Consider the following 17,027-nt stretch of genomic DNA (forward strand, 5'->3'; position numbering starts at 1 on the left):
AAAATGGAATTGCGACAAGGGTTTTTGCGACTGACCTAAATTTGGTCGCGGCAGTCGCAAAACCAATTTTGCGACGGTTTTTAGGGGTTTTGCGACTACTTTAGTCGGTCGCAAAAACGGATTTTTCTTGTAGTGGAAGAATGAAAAAAATATTTGATTGCATAGTGTCGACTTTTACCTATTAATTAATCGATAATATTAAAACAAATAAAAATATCCTCCTATAAAGCGCAATTTAGATGGTGTACAAGGGTGTAATGTATCTTTAGTAACTGGTCGATCTAGTTGTGCATAGGAAGAGACATAACTCAATTTACAAGATCAGAAGAGATTACACCTTAATTAAAACCAATCACATGGTAATAAAGGGAGTAATCTGTTAGCCTGATAAAGTGAAGGTCTCTCTTTACATATGGCCATTTTATGTATACACGATCTTTTACATAGTTAACGGGTGATGACGGATTACCTATATTGTTTTATTAGACCCTTAACAATACTAGCTAGCTACCTTTGTTCCTTGAATATACAGAATTTGTTTGGTTGATCGTAGGAAGTAGAATTTTCTAAGAAGAAGGTTTTCCGATGTATAAGCATTTCCTGGAAGTAGGTGATATTGTTTGATTAAACATGAGAAATAAATTCCCACGAGAAGTTCCACTTACATGGGGAATCTAGGTAAGCAACTTTCTCCATTTTGTAAAAAGTGAAATTCCTAGGAAGTGTGACTTCTCATGTTTTTGTCACCAAACAATTCTACAATCTTCCAGTAGAAAGTCATACTTCTCATGGTATTTCATGTCAACCAAACATCACCACAATATCCATATGCATTACATGTGGATTCACCAATATATACGTTTGACCATTAACATCTATTACTATACGGTCTATACCTTGGAAATTACATAACATCATCACCGACATCAAGGCTCCTCTTCATCACTTCGACCACTGGGAAATCAAACATATTTACAGAGAAGCAAACAAAACAGCAGATTGAAAAGCATACGTAGGATACTTAGTTAGCAATAGTGTGCTTATTATTCCTTGTAATAGTCCGCAGTTACTTTCTATTATTCGTGATGAGTACTTAGGAGTATCCCTCAAGTAGAGGGGTTCCTAATGTGTATTTTTCTTACCTTTCGAAAAAGAAAAAGTAAAAATCTATTACTGAGAAATATGTATAAGTATCATCAATATGAGCCGTTAACTGAGAAATGCACGTACGTTGGCTAATAACTTGATTTTGGCATGGTAGTGCGTGTCCTAATTCTTGTTTACTAACTACTGTATGAGGAAGTATTTTCTCATCTCAGATATGTTTTTACAAAAACATATCAGATAAAAATAAGTTAAAAAATGATACTCATAAGTTTAAAAATGGTGTTTATTTCTCAAATATGGTACTCAAAAATTTCAAAATAATGGTGAAATTACCGCATAACCCTCAGATTTATGTTTGGAAACACATCTCTGAGATAGGTCTCTCCGTCCTCCTACTGTATACAACACTTAGAGCATGTGTACTGTGATTGAATAGAGCCAAGCTAAGCTAAGGGGAAGTAGCAACTAGCAAACAAGATAAGAACAACTGAATCATACAGGGGATGTTTCTTGTATAATTTACAGTAATTCATTTCATTTACTTTCTTTCCTAAATTGTCTTATTCTTGACTTTGCCAAGTGGGACACGACACTTACAAATTTCAAAACTCTAAGGGAATTCACTAAAAAAAAACAGATTCTTATTTACAAGTGGTGTAAAATAAATATCATACAACAGAGTTAAAATTAATTCAAAATGCTTAAAAGTTATCCTTATATATGTTAAAGTTATTTATTTTTTGCGATAAATTTTTTTTTTAATAAAAAATATTTCTTCAAAATCACTAATAATGCTTAAATTAATCATTTAACCCTTTAAAATGTTTATCTATCAACTTTATTTTAATAAAATAAAAGTTAATTAAAAGATATTAAAAGTTATAAAAAAAAGTCGATAAAAGTTACAAAAAACTTGGTAAAAATTATCTTGGTATAAAATAAATTTATTGTACAACTTGTGCGGCAACCTTTTGGAAAAATAATTTAAAAAAACTAAAGGAAAAATAGCATACCATAACTATGCACATAAAATACCTTCCAACAGTATATCAGTGGGTAGAATTCTATCTTGTTCCCGAATTAACAATGCCTACTAAAATACCAACAATGATAGGGTTTGAGTGAAACTTCTTGGAAATTATGATGGATTTGAATTGTGGTATTTTCCTATTGAAGTTTCCTTCTTACTAATTGACATGACATGCAAATTATTTGGTGGGTGAACAATGAACATGATAGTGTGGGGTTGGAGGGTAGCCTAAGCTAGCTTCAAATCTTCAATCAAAGTGTAACATACTAACATGTGATCATATATTTACAAGTACATAAAATCATCATTTATTCTATTCTATCTTGATGATTTTCAAGAAATTAAATTGGTAAATAGTTTAACTTAGCTTCAATGTTTTCGAGGTTGTCTACCCGACTTGAAATCATTTTTTTTTTGAAGGAACCAATTAAAAGAAGATTATATTAATAAATCAGGAGTAGTTACATCCAAAATACTAATCGAAAAGTTATTAACACACAATCTTTGCCCAACCTCCCAAGTAAAGACTTAAAATCAAATTCTAATCATACATGTAATTGTGTTAAACGTTAAACCCACTTTATAAATAATGAGTTTTTAAAAATGTAGCAACAAAAATGACGTGCGTCGTTGTAGACTTTATTGTTTAACTAATTTCTCCTTTCCGAAAAAATATTCTTTTCCCATTACATATATACCACTTTTCGATCTATCTTTTCCTTTCAACGCCCACCTTCTTTAATCACTATCCTTCCTTCCTATATATCATCCCTTCAGATTTAATAAAAATCTAATGCATACGGAGTGATTAATAATATTCCGTAAAAAGAATTGATGCCACTTGTACGTATGTATCACCCACATATCAATGGGATAAGTAGGGTGTTAGGGAGAAGTGAAAGGTGTTTGAGGTGATAGAGACATAGTAGCAAGCAAGGCAATGGAAAATGATATCTTGTGTAAGAAGATGAGGGTGATAGGTCGATGGTGAAGACACATTGTCAATTTAACTTGTATTAGTTTAGATTTTGGATACATTAATTAGTTAAAATTGTTGTAAATTGATACATACACAAATCATTAGGTCATATATTTTAATTACTCCCTTCCCCTACAAATAATCGTTAATCTTTACTCTGTATAACAAAGCGATATTTTTAATGACTACTAACATGCAAAAATAATAGCATGCAAAAGTGCGCAATTTAGAAGGTGGACCATGGTGCACAGAGAGCATGGTGCACTTTAAGAACACTAGTATATAATTAAAAGAACATCTGGTTACGTGAAAAGAACATGGACAAATATTTTTTATAATTTTAATAAATAGTGAAATAATATGTTATTTATTATAACAAAAAAGTGAAACATTATATCGCATGTTCTTTTGTCGTAGTGTCATGTTATTTTGTTTATGCACGTGTATTCTTTTGGTCCACATGGTGCACCATGCTCAATGTGCACCATGGTATATAGTCTAAAGGGGTATTTGGTTAAGAAAGATTTAGAAAAATAAAATACGGAGTAGATGAATTAGAAGTTTGACTATTTAAAAAAATTATAGGAATGTTTGATTATGAGAGGTTTGGAATGAAAATTTCAATTTTTAAAAAGCTAAATATAAGAGCTTTTTGTATTAAATGTTCAAAGAAGTGAGTGTAAAATGATAAATTTGTCATAATATTGTCTAAAAGTACAACCCTTGCCAACTTACATAATTTTATATCAATGTCTTTAATGGTCATTTTATACGTTAAACAACTACTGTGTAACAGTACGTTAATTACCAATCCATTAAATCAAACAGTTAGTCAACTCAACGTACTAATACAAAATCTAACAGCTAGTCAACCCAACTATTACAAACAACTAACAACTAGTCAATTCAATTGATCGATACAAATAACTAACGGTTAATCAATGTAATCATTTTCAATTTCCAGTTTTGTGTTTTTCCCAAAAGTAAAAACCAAAATATAAAAACCACAAAAAGTAGTTCCAGCTTTTTATTGTCGATCAATTTACAAAATCAACCTGATTACTATAAATATGACCTTCTTTTATTCATAATTCTATATAAATCATATGACTTTCAAATCCAAAAATTTAAAACTGACAGTGATACCGAACGAAGCTCTAACTTTATCATACAAAACCCAAATCTAATACAAGAAGCAACCTTGAGATGTTTAGGTAACAAGTTGTTGAAATTGAGAAAGTGATGGAGATGATGATGATGACCTTGTTTTAAAAGAAATTCATAGGGTTGCATCATTGATATTCTTTAGCTGAATTGCTTAGCTTTCATCGTGAAAAATGCAGAAGCAAATGCAGAAGAAGGGAAGGGGGGATAATATGCAAAAACTACTTAAGAGTGGGGCCCACCAGAAAATAAGCAAACAGTAAGATAGGTAGCTTCTTCAAAATCGATCACGGGTTCCTCTATTTCTAGATTCTCTCATGCAGTCATCTTCTGTCCCTCTCTCTTTCTCTCTCTAAACTATAGGCCACCTACATTATTGGCTGCTCTTTTTTTTCTCACTCCTTTTTTTTTTTTTTTGTCTTCCACATGTGAAAATCTTCATGTACTAGTACCGTGTAGTTTTACATAGGGTGCTAATCCAGTTTAGCAGATCATGAACAACTCGTACTCGACTTGGTTAAAGCTCGACTCAAATCTTAGTTAACACGTCTAGCTCAACTTGATAAGTTAGTGAACAACTCGATACTACTCTCTCCGTTACAAAATAATATTGTTCGTGTTCTCATTAGATTATTGCTTAACGAATCCACTTTCGCATCAAAAAGTGGAATTATTAAAGTTTAAGGCACTAAAGTGAAATTATGTCCAACTCTGAGGCATCAAAGTGAAAACTTTCTTTAACCATCTTGTGGCTCGCAAGCAACTTGAACATGACCCCGCCACGATCAAACATTGAAACTTGGTCAATGAGTCCACTTGAAAACAACCTAAAGCGCACTCGACTAAAACCCCTGGTTATGCGCACACTTGATATTTTAAAAAAGATAACTTGAATGTAACGTTCATACTCTCATTAACTTATTAGGAACTTTCGAGTGCAAATAAGCCACACAACGACAACACGAATTACAAACGGGGACTGAGAATTTGAGTCGACAATCCATTATACACATACTTCGTTTTTAGCCACTAGGTCAAAATCTCATGGGTTCATTAGCTTATTGTTTACCATTGGAGTATTGACTTAATGGTTAAGTCTAAGTCAATACTAACGATCTATGTACGTTAGGTCTCAAATTCCTCCCACCCCTTTTGTAATTATATTGCTCTTGTTGCTCATTTGCCCTAAAACAGTTACACTCTCATTAGTTATTTTCTTATAGCCAAGAATTACAATTAGAGATGACAGCAAGTCCAAGACCCTGACTTGACCCTTTTAACCCTAACTTAATGTTAGTTTTCGGCCTTAACTTTTTAGACCATATAGAGTATAAGTATATGAAGTATTGGGTGTAGTAGAGTAAGGGTCCAACTTTTTTCAGACCCTGACCCTACACATGGACCCTTAAGACCTATATCCTGCCAAACCCTAAACTAGCTCCACTCAAATTTTATTAAAAAAAAGAGCTAAAAACCCTAAAGCAATTCACAAAATCACATCTACGTCTCTAAAGACAGCTGAAATCACCACTATACTAGTTAAAGAAACCTCTAACATTGATGTGTAGAGGGACTTAAATTTTTTTTGTTTGCGAGCTTAGTACGTTATATTGTAATTTGTTTAAGGAAAGACAATGATTGTTTTTAGAGATTAGGTATTTATGTATTTAAAATGTCCTTAGTCTTGTATTATTTTTACGTATTACATATAATTATATTATAAAAGTTATAAAAAAAAATAGGCATTATGGATCCCGTCTCATCACCTAGACCCTATTCATACCCTACCAACCTCATAGGGTTCGGGTAAGGATGTTGTAACTTAGATCCTGTAGGGTAAGGATAAAGTGACATAAGTAAAAAATTAGGGTCCGACTCCAGATATTGCTAGGTTCTATCCATTGTCATCCATCCCCGATGACAAGTACTTCCATCCGAATCCAAAAATTTACAAAATCCAAGTATGAATAGTAAATGTGATAAGCCCAACCCAACATTTTTTTCAAAGATTAGGTTGTTCAAATCCGGGTTCATGTGTTACATATAATGGGCTTATTTGGGTGACACAAGATAATTCTTTTTTGGATCTGGTCAATTTGATGGGCCGGTCCAATAATTATTGAAGTTAGGCTGTTAGCCTGTTAACTTGTTAAGCTATTAGGATCAGCAATACCAACAACTTCAGCAAATCCACCAGTAGTTTCAAAAGCTCTTCATTGATTGCTATTATATTATGTGCTCCGTACTTCGTAGTAGTTTTTCTTGTTGGTAAAGTTATAGAATAATTCCTCCGTTTCAAAATAACGGGGACACTTTCATTTTCACGTTTGCTAATGTAAATGTTTGGACATTAATATCTCTAAATTTATATTTGTAAAAATGATAAAAAGTGGATTTTCCAAAAGTATGTATATCGAGACAAATCAAACAATATCTCACACGACTATATTTTCCTTACCCATAGATTACAAATAAGAGTCAAATTGAAATTTGTGAATAGTGTTAAAAGTTAAAATATCCCTATTATTAGGGGTGTTCATCGGTCCAAACCCGGACCGGACCGGAGGTCGGAATTATGATAATTCAAGACCCGAAAACCGAAACGATGTGGACCGGTTGTAGACCTATTTATATATATTATAAAAATTATGATAAAAAGAAAAAAATATATATAAAAAACGATTTGTTTGAGGCCATTCTTAGAAGCTAAAATAAAATATATCACAATATATTAATACTTACAATATATTAAAGGAGAGAATTAAATTTTTAAATAGGTTATATTAAGTATTTTATAGGAAAAATCGGTTCAGTTCAAAATCGGGTTTGGACTGGACCGGACCGGACAGGACCGAACCGAACCGAACCGAACCGAACCGAACTGAAGAGCGAAATTTGATATTACTCGACCCGAAGGTTGGACCGATTGCTTTTGGTCCAGTCCGGTCCGGACCAATTTTTGTACACCCCTAACATATCTCCATCTTAACTACCCGTACTAGTGTACTGTACTGCAAATATACATTGCATTGAACACCTAAATTGTGAAATAAAAGTAACATTTTTACCACAACATGAAACCTTATTGATACCATCCTGAACAAATTTAGGTAGTACATGAACCAACTCAGCCGTCTTCCAAGGAACTGAGCAAAAAATTTGAACTGAATTGATAATAATAGAGGATACTAAGGGTATACTCGTAATTGTGCTACTGTATGATATTAGTAGTATAATTACGAGTATACCCTTAATATCCTCTATTAGATAACAAGTAACTAACTACGGAGTAGTATGTTATCATATATTCTCGATAAACATGTTACAAATACCCGAATCTAAAGCATGTTTTTTCTTCAATTCTATACGTAGTGCAAGATAAATGTTGAATTCTGATTCCCATTGAGGAGGACGTTGTAGGAATGTAGGTGCTTGTTCCATCAGTCCTGAAGCTTTCTTTACCAAACAACCTTCATCTAGGAATTTTTGTAAAGCTAGGGTCTCCTAGTAGTTCCTACTTCCTAGAGGGATGCACTTAGCATGGTGTGACTTTGAATTTCAAACACACAAGGAATGAAGGACGCAATGCACAACCAACACAACGGACAACTGCTAAATTCAGAGAATATGAAATGGGTCTGAACAACTCAATAAGAAAGATAAAAATCCGTTCCACTTATAAGCCTAACGGATGTTCTACTCTAAAACTAATTGCCATTAATAGGGATTAGTATTTCTCTCTTTTTTTGTCCAATATGAGACAACTCTCAACAAAAATAAAAAATCAGAAACTCTTGTGCCATTGTTCAAGTTTTTGACTAAGTGAACAGTAAAAAACACTCATATTTCTTACATAAACGTGAAAAAACATCCTAAAATCAATCGGTAATAGGTGAAGACGTGGAATAGCCCACCTAGATGATGTTTGGTTGACATGAAAATGACTTCCTGGGAAGTGAAAGATTGTAGGACTGTCTAGTTGACAAAAACATAAATAATGAAGTCACACTTTCACACACAGGCTCCCGTGACTTCTTCCAAAGAAGAGAAGAACTCTTGGAGGCGGATTACGTGGCAAAGAAGACCAAGGCCTGGTTGAGTCTGTTGGATCAAGGCGTTGAACTTTCTCCCCCCCCCCCAGTTTAGCTAATGATATCTCTAGTGACAATGAAACTTACTTTTTGGGAGCATGCTTGCTTCGTAATTATGCCATAAGTGGCTGTATTTTTGCCTCCGTAAGGAGTGGGGCGATATGAACAAAACATTACAACCTTTTGATGTTTATATTTAAATGAAGTGACTAGTTTTTAACCCAAAAAAAAAAAGTCACACTTTCTACAAAATGAACGAACTTGTTTAACCTAAATTCCCTAGATATGGAACTTTCCATGGGAAGTAAGTTTAACCAAACAATATCACCCACTTATTAGGAAATGCTTATACATAGCAAAAGACCCTTCCTAACAAGTTCTACTTTCCCAAGTTCTGCTAGGGGTTATATTACCAGTTAGTTTACCACTAAGTCAGTGACACTGACTAGATAATTAAACCATTGATTCAGATTTTAATTCAGAATGTTAACAGTGCTTATTGTTGTGTTAGCTGCAAACATAGATATAAAGTACTGTAGTAACAAAACTAAACTATTTTGGTTCTCAAATCTAAACTAGTACAAAAGAGGAAAAAGGGTGTGGTTGGCTCGACAGGTTGGTAGGTTGGGCGGTTGACAGCGGCAGAGGGTGGTGGTTTAGAGTGGTTGTAGGTGGTGGAGGAAGGTGTTAGAAGTCTAATGAGGGTGGAGACAAGGTGGTACTTCCAATATACAAGGCGGTGGAATAAACATGATCCCCAGATGATAAGCTTTTTTCTGATAGCTGAACCATGAACAGCTGAAAAAACTTGCAGAAAAAAATACTGTCAGCTGATAGAAGTTTTCAGACAACAATTAAACTACCATGTTTCTCAATCATGTTGATTTGTAGGGCAGCAAACTCTTTTCTTTTCGATTCGAACTTCAGATCATTTCCAATCAATCTACACATGTTGATACAAACAAACCAAAACCAATATTATTCGAGAATTTCATGTAATTTTGCGAAAAAACAGTAGTAATATTAATCAGTGTAAGAAATTGGAGTAACAACCTTTTGCACAATTTTTTGGTGCAAAAAAACTTCAACTTTGCCTGCATTCCTACAATAATGTAAACACAATTGGAAAAAAAGGAACATTTGAGTTTGACAACAAAAGGACTTCAATTAATCAGCAATGACTTGAAATAAAATAAAGCAGTTTAAATCTTCCTCATAAAACAGTCAACTTTGGCTGGTTTCTTGACTTTCTTGATCTCCTCCCTATTTCTGTGAATGAAACAAACACATTAAGCTACAAAAAAACATTGCAAGTTTTGTTAATGAAACCAATAGAAGATACTAAGGGTATACTAGTAATTGTACTAGTGTACAATGTTATTATATATTATGAGTCTCAGGCACCCATATTAGGGTAAGCATATGGGTACCTGAGACTCGTATATATAATAATATCGTACACTGGTACAATGACGAGTATACCCTTAATATCCTCTATTAGAAATGACCATCAAATACTCGAAATCCTACCATGGAAATGAACCTTCTACTTGGGGCTTGAACCTAAGTAACCCAACCTATCAGCTAACACATTCACATCCTCATGATCTTCACCTCCTTGATTACTTGAGGCGGCCTTAAACCTTTCGCTTAACAACTCCTCCCAAAATTCATCATCTAGTTCTTTATCACCACCGCCTTCAAATTGCTCCAAACCACCACCACCACCACCGCGTTCATCCTCCCCCACCTCGGCCCCTCCCCTACCATGCCCTTGCATTTCAAGGGCTAATACCTCAAGCTCAGAAACACAACCAAGATTATCATATTGATCATAACCATAAGAACCACCAAATTCTAAAGGCTCAGACTTAATGTAACCATCATTTCCTACACTTGTATAGGGTACACTGCTACTACACTCCCCTCTTTGTAAATGACCCTTTCGCCCTTGATCAATCGGCCTACGCCTTTTCTTGCTAAATTCTTCCTCAATTTCTTTCCTTTTCTCCTTTTGTTGGACTAATTGTTGGAGAAAAGTAGGGTTTTGCATTGCCCTTGCTAAAAAGTTCATCATTTGTTGTTGCTTCATTTCAGTTGCTTGTAACCTTTGTTCCATAGCTTGTAAGAAGGCTCTTGTGTTCTGTTGTTGTTGTCTTATCTTCACTAATTCCATCATTAGTACTTGCTTATCGCGCCTTAATCGGTCCACTTCACCATCAAGCCCAAATCTTCCTAGCTCTACAAGAGGGTCTATCCCTTCTTGTTGAGGAAATAACAAATGATTTGATGATGAGTTTTTCCTTCTTCTTATGTTCTTGAGTAGTTGCTTTTGCCCTCTTAGAAACCCTTCATTGGCAAATTCCCATTTGTCTGGATCAATCTTTCTAAAACCCTGTCAATTTTTTCAAACAACAATTTTGCAAGTGTAAAACGTTTAAAATTCATTTCAAACTATATGACATTCCCTACTCAACAAGTAATATGAAATGTAGGGAGTATATCATTCAAATTACAATTGAAAAACTGTCAAAAATCATTTCAGCTACTCCGTCCGTTCTTGAATGTTAGTCCCTCCTGGAATCCGAGAGAGAAATAGTTGAGGGGCTCAATTAAGAATAAACAAGTGGGATAATATATTTAGATATTTATGAGGGTATAATGGAGATAAATACTGGACAAATAAAGAAAGATTTTAATAAATAACTCAATACAGAAAGGAAACAAGACTAACATTCAAGAACGGAGGGGTATATCATTTTCGAGTCACCCAGTAATATGAAATGGAAGGAGCAATCGACATTACAAACAATATTACAAAACATTGATCATCTATACTAACATTTTAAAACACTAAGTTTTGCATACAATCATAACACGTGTCACCTTTTTTTTGTAATTTTTTACCTTTTTTTTATAAATCGTCATTAAATACGTCATTTTCGCTCCTCATAAATTAAATGTATTTTTCTCTTAAAACTAATTTTATTTGTTTCATATTTTAATTTCGATTACATTATATTACACTCTAAATAAGGAGCACAAGGTAAAAACTAGTTTCCCCTTAAAGAGAGGTCGGCAAGGGAGATTAATCGAAAGTATTGAATTAATTACATAAGCCAAGTTGCAAAAAATTAAGTATATTAAACAATTAAAAGGACAAAATCTAAAAGAATCACTAGTAGATTTCACATGATCAAGAAAGGAAAGTTGAATTAAAAGAATTCAACCACATTACTAAAAGTTATTGACAAGTTGCCGACTCATTTCATTAAAATAGTCTTCATTAATTTTATTCTTTTATATAATTTTCTGACAAACATAACATTTCTACTTCCAGAATCAAAAACTAACACATGGATATCTCACCAAATCAAGAAAGAGGAAGACAAAGAGACAGGTGGCTTCTAGATAGTGGTTAATATTAATCAACTTTTGTTCCTGCTAATTATAATATTAATCAACTTTTGTCCCTACTAATTATAATATTAATCAGCTTTTGCCACTTGCTAATTGTGTCATTGACTCTATTAAACTAGACATTTTGATTAGATATTGAAGTATTAAAAAACAAAACGGTCATGATATATGCCGTCCTAAAACGTATAAAATGGTATGGAGTACATTTTACGTTTCTAAATATTTGCTCCTTTTAATTAGAGAGAGGTTAATATTACTTACTCCTTAACTTTTATCCCTAACTATAATTATATAATTATATAATTATAATATTAATCAACTTTTGCCATAATTGTGTCATTGACTCTACTAAACTACGGCATTTGATTAGATATCATTCGGAAAATAAAACGATTATGATATACGCAGTCCTAAATGCTAATTAAATAATTATAAAAATAAACTTGCTAATTTGCTAATTGTGTCATTGACTCTACTAAATTAGACATTTGATTGGATATTATTCCAAAAATAGAACGGTTATGATATACGCAACCCTAAACACTAATTAAATGATTAGATAAAATGGACTTGCTAATTGTGTTATTGACTACTAAAACTAGACATTTGATTAATATTATACGAAAAATAAAACGGTTATAATATACGCAGTCCTAAAATACTAATTAAATGGCAATTAAGATGCTAATTAGATGGTAAGATAAAATGGACTTACATAAGTATTAAGCTGCCTCACAAAGCTAGAGAAATTATTGTGCTTGAAATTTCTTGGAAGTAAACCAGAAGAAAAGGCATAAGGATCCCAAACTACAAAGCTTTGACCTTCTTTATTCCATGAAACTATGTTATCAGTAATTGGATCATCAATTATCTCATAAGTCTTCGTTAAAAATGGAGGTGGGCCCATTTCATGTAATCCTTCTCTCGGTTGCGGCGCCGGAAAGTTCGAGGAACCCTCGCCGGAAAATGTCACCGACGACCCTGATTCCGGGTACTCTTCTTTTACTTGTTGATATAAGGGATTCATTTGATGAAAATTTATAAAATTCAAAGGTTGAATTTTTCTGGGGTTTTGATGATTGGTCTAAGAAAAAGCTTGATTTTTTGAAAGATTGAGTAACAATGTGACTGAAATTGAGCTTAATTGATTGAAATTGAAGGAAACCCAGATGAGATTTTGATGAAATTTCTTCAATTATTCAAGTTAGAGATGAAATTAGTATAACCCCGGATGAAAATTTGATCAAATTTATACACAAAAAGAAACAAAATCCAAACAGGGGAGAAGAGGAGAGAGAAAATTGAGAAAAAGATTGAAACTTTGATTAGTATAAATAAAAGGGATTTTGGAAAAGATTTTGTAAAATTTTTGGTACAAAAAAGGAATGCAAAATTTGAGCTAAGAATTTGATTTTAAGAGGACAATAAAACATGCTCTGTTTCTGCTCTAAGGTAGGTTTTGGCAGTTATTGTGGATTTGTTATGGAAGATTTTGTGACTAATAAGATTGAGGAGGGTTGAGTGAGTGACATTTGGACCATTAAATAGAAATTATATTAACAAAATTAAAATTTTAATTTTTTTTTTGAGTGGAAAGTTCTAGAGTTTAGAAGGGAAGGATGAAGGAACCATCTAATATGGGGGGTCATTTTTATGTTTGTGGATTTGTATAGGTGTCATGTTTTTATTTGTGGGTTTCATTTTTATTTCTTGGTTGATGTTTTTTAATTATTTATTTTTGATAGAAGATTTTGGTTGATATATTGGGATGAGGAGTTTTGGAAAGTTCTGGAATTTATTGAGAAGGAGAGATTAAAAAAATGATTGTTGTAGTTTGCTGAGTCATGCTGATCTACTAATGATGAGGAGTGGCCGGATGGGGTTGATTATCTAACAATTAGAAAGAAAATGGAAAGATAAATAAATAAATAATTGTATTTTGAGTCCCTAAATAATGATTTAAAAAAAAATTGTATTTTGAGCAATTTTGATTGGTGGAGAATATATGCCCCACTTGTTATTGGTCTTAGATTTATTTGTTTATTTAATATTTTTTATGGAGTTTGGTTAGATTACCCTCAACAAAGGGTATCCAACAATTAGAAAGAAAATGGAAAGATAAATAAATAAATAAATAAATAATTGTAATTTGAGTCTCTAAATAATGATTTAAAAAATAATTGTTGAGCAATTTTGATTGGTGAAGAATACGCCCCACTTGTTATTGGTCTTAGATTTATTTGTTTGTTTTTTTTTTTTTTTTTATGGAGTTTCGTTAGATTACCCTCAACAAAGGGTAATTTGGAATTTTATTTTTTATTTTTAAAAAAATAGCCCATTTTAATGAGAAACAGATATTGATGAAAGCTGAATTGCAGACTTGTCTTTGTCCGAGAGTTGTGGGCAAATTCCCGATTTTATCGATTGGTTTCTGCTTACAGTTTTTAAAATGGAGGATAAAAGTAGTACGGTAAAATGATTTTTACTCCGTATTATCATAGAACAAACAAATATAAGTAAAATGAGTTACCGATTTGACTTAATGGTTAAGAATGTAGGTTTGTGCATGATAGATCAAGTTTGAATCCCCAACTACCAAGATACAATAAGATACAAAAAGATTCCATCGACCGCCATCAACCAAAGGCCAAAATATATAGACTGTAGAAAGATATAAGCTTTTCTTTTTATCTATTCTTGTAAGCTGATGAGGTGTAGACATCTTAAGTGGGGGAGGATGTTATAATACAGTCTTTCTTTACTTGCATTTTTCTTACCTAATTATATAAAATTGTTATGTTACTGTCAATAATGTATTCACCGGTAGTTTGTAACTATTCAAAAATAATCTCTATGAGGGTATAAATGAATAAATTCATACTTCTCACCAATTGTTTCCATTTCTTTATTGTTTGTGTTTTGTTATAGACCTTTATAAATATTGTGTTGCCACTCGTTTTAAAGCACCCCAAAGTCCCACAAACAGATACATTTTCGTTTGTCGGTCCCGCTTGGGTCTATTGTGCGCACACAAGCGCCCCGATTGACACTCGTCCCTCGCTCTTGTCGCCACTAGGTAATAGTTCCCCTTTTTAGTCAAATGCTTGTGCGTGCCTCTACGAGCCGCAAGTCACTAATTACGCACAAGGCTTGCATCCTTGCACCAAAAAGGTAAGTGTGTGCCGCACGGATCCGGTGTCAGAACATTCGGATTGTGGCACATGGCTTAAAGAGGTACCAAGGGAGTAGTCTTGGTAAATGTGAAGGACAAAGTTAAATTTTTTTTTTTTTGAAGAATTACCAATTTGGCATTTCCTAAATACGAAGTAATAACTATTCAAGTCTAACCGGACCAAAATCGCCCGGTCCGAAATTATAAGGGACCGGTCCCTGCACCAAGGATTTCAAGGATTTTGGTTCCGGTCCATTTTGGTTTTGGGTCCGAATCATAACGATTTTGGACCGGTTCACACTCCAACTAGACGGTAAATTAGACGATTATAAAAGTTGTGATGTTTTTCTCCTCCAAAAAATTATTTCATATTGATAGTTAGAGAAAAGGGACATGATTTTAAAGTGACACAACCGAAATTTTGGTAGCTTTATATTCACATTAAATAGATAAATATATACAGATTACTCTGAGTCTGCTTCAGTTGCTTCAACAATTGGGATAGCAGGTGCATCACAAGCTCGTGGGTTCTGTTTTCCAGTAAGAATAGGCTTAACAAATTTACACGTTGAAACCGCGGGACCATCTTTGCCATTGTATGTCAAGTCTATTTCACTGAGTTCCACTTTGTCACAGGGCGCACCGCTGCTGCAAATCAGCTGCACAGCGTCCTTGGTACCTGATATTCCCTTCACGTTCTTGAATCGAATGTAAGCAATCTTAACTTTGGACGGGGTCTTTTTATTGCAATGATGTTGGGGGCAATATTCTTGATCAACAATGACAGGAAATGTAACATTTTGGATAGTGATACCCTCAAAATGCAGCAAAGTGGCAGAGGATACATAAGAGTCGGGCCATGTTTTAACTCGAACACCATTCATAGTGTTCTTGAATGTACAATCTCTTACAGTGATATTTGACACTGGCTCCTCATTGGGGTATCTACCTAGACTCCCCACGCTGATGCCGTGGCCAGGACCACAAGTGACATGCTCAACAAGCATGTTCTTGGACCCATCACCAAAAGAGATACAATCATCTCCAGTGGCAATCTTGGCTCCTCTAATGGTAATGTCACTTGAACGTCCAATGTGAATGCCGTCTGTGTTAGGGCTGTCTCCTGGGGCGATTATAGTCATGTAAGTCATTTCCACGTTCTTACACCCTTGGAGGGTCATGTGAAACAACTTGCTGTTTAGTGAAGTTATGCCACTAATTTTTGAATTCGTTAGCGAGTTGAATCTAAAGTTCTGCAATACAAAGCATAAAAAATTAGTCATTGTATCATTTTGCAAACAATATTGGCATCCTAACATTCTCATGCCAAATATATTTTCATGATCTAAATTGGGCTTACATGAGGAAGGGAGTGGCAACTATTGTCATTCTTTACGCAATGGTTACTTTTCCAACCTTCTTGTCCTTGGCCATCAAACACACCTGCTCCTTTTGGAGCTGTGATTGTTAGACTATCGACGTTATCTATCTCAAACCATGCATCTTCCCCCTTAAATGATTCCAAATTTGGAGAGGCCTTAAAATTGCCTAAAATTTCTATTATAGTTTGTGTCTGGCATGGACCTTTAAGCGTAATAGGACCTAGCAAGTATTGTCCTTTAGGAACTAACACCTTGCTTCTTTTTTTTGATGCACATGCATCAGTCCACGCGCGCATAAAATCCTAAAAACGATCAACAAACCAAATACTATCAATTAAAAAATGGAGTAAATAGATTCTATACGTAAGTATTTTTTTCAAATTATAGTATTAGACTGCATCATGTTATGTGATGGAAAAGGTCTCCTAATTTCTCAATAAAAGTCATCCCTTAAACCCTTACTTAGTTTCAAATATAGAAACTAGCTTCTCTTATGATTTTACATCGATTTCGTCGAGTATTCTATTACCTTTGCAACATCAGTATTAGGCTTAGCTCCATTCTTGGTTATGTCAAATACAATGGTATCACCCGCAGGAACGAGCACACCTTTTATTCCTAGGATGAGCAAATAAAATGTAAGGGAAAATAATGTACAAGTGTAATTTAATTTAGCAGCCAT

The 17,027-nt window shown here is 33.8% G+C and overlaps 2 protein-coding genes across 3 annotated transcripts; both read right to left on the minus strand.

The window, feature by feature from the left end:
* Positions 1–8,103: 8,103 nt before the first annotated feature.
* LOC110783514 (heat stress transcription factor A-6b) lies at positions 8,104–13,839 on the minus strand. Of its 2 annotated transcripts, XR_008921136.1 has the most exons (4): positions 12,507–13,839; positions 9,902–10,766; positions 9,425–9,640; positions 8,104–9,314 (listed from the first exon to the last, which is right to left on the minus strand). XR_008921136.1 is itself a non-coding variant. In XM_056828726.1 (3 exons), the coding sequence occupies exons 1-2, from the start codon at positions 12,816–12,818 to the stop codon at positions 9,918–9,920; spliced, it is 1,161 nt and encodes a 386-aa protein (XP_056684704.1). In that variant the 5' UTR covers positions 12,819–13,839; the 3' UTR covers positions 9,324–9,640; positions 9,902–9,917. The 2 variants fall into 2 exon arrangements, 1 of the variants encoding a protein (XP_056684704.1); XM_056828726.1 differs by lacking the exon at positions 8,104–9,314 and having other exon boundaries at positions 9,324–9,640.
* A 1,481-nt stretch (positions 13,840–15,320) lies between these two features.
* LOC110782219 (probable galacturan 1,4-alpha-galacturonidase SALK6) lies at positions 15,321–17,027 on the minus strand. Its single transcript, XM_021986345.2, has 3 exons — positions 16,875–17,027; positions 16,324–16,647; positions 15,321–16,216 (listed from the first exon to the last, which is right to left on the minus strand). Exons 1-3 carry the CDS (start codon positions 17,025–17,027, stop codon positions 15,428–15,430), a joined length of 1,266 nt encoding a protein of 421 aa, XP_021842037.1. The 3' UTR covers positions 15,321–15,427.

Source organism: Spinacia oleracea, chromosome 5 (genome assembly GCF_020520425.1).
Source record: "Spinacia oleracea cultivar Varoflay chromosome 5, BTI_SOV_V1, whole genome shotgun sequence".
NCBI lineage: Eukaryota > Viridiplantae > Streptophyta > Magnoliopsida > Caryophyllales > Amaranthaceae > Spinacia > Spinacia oleracea.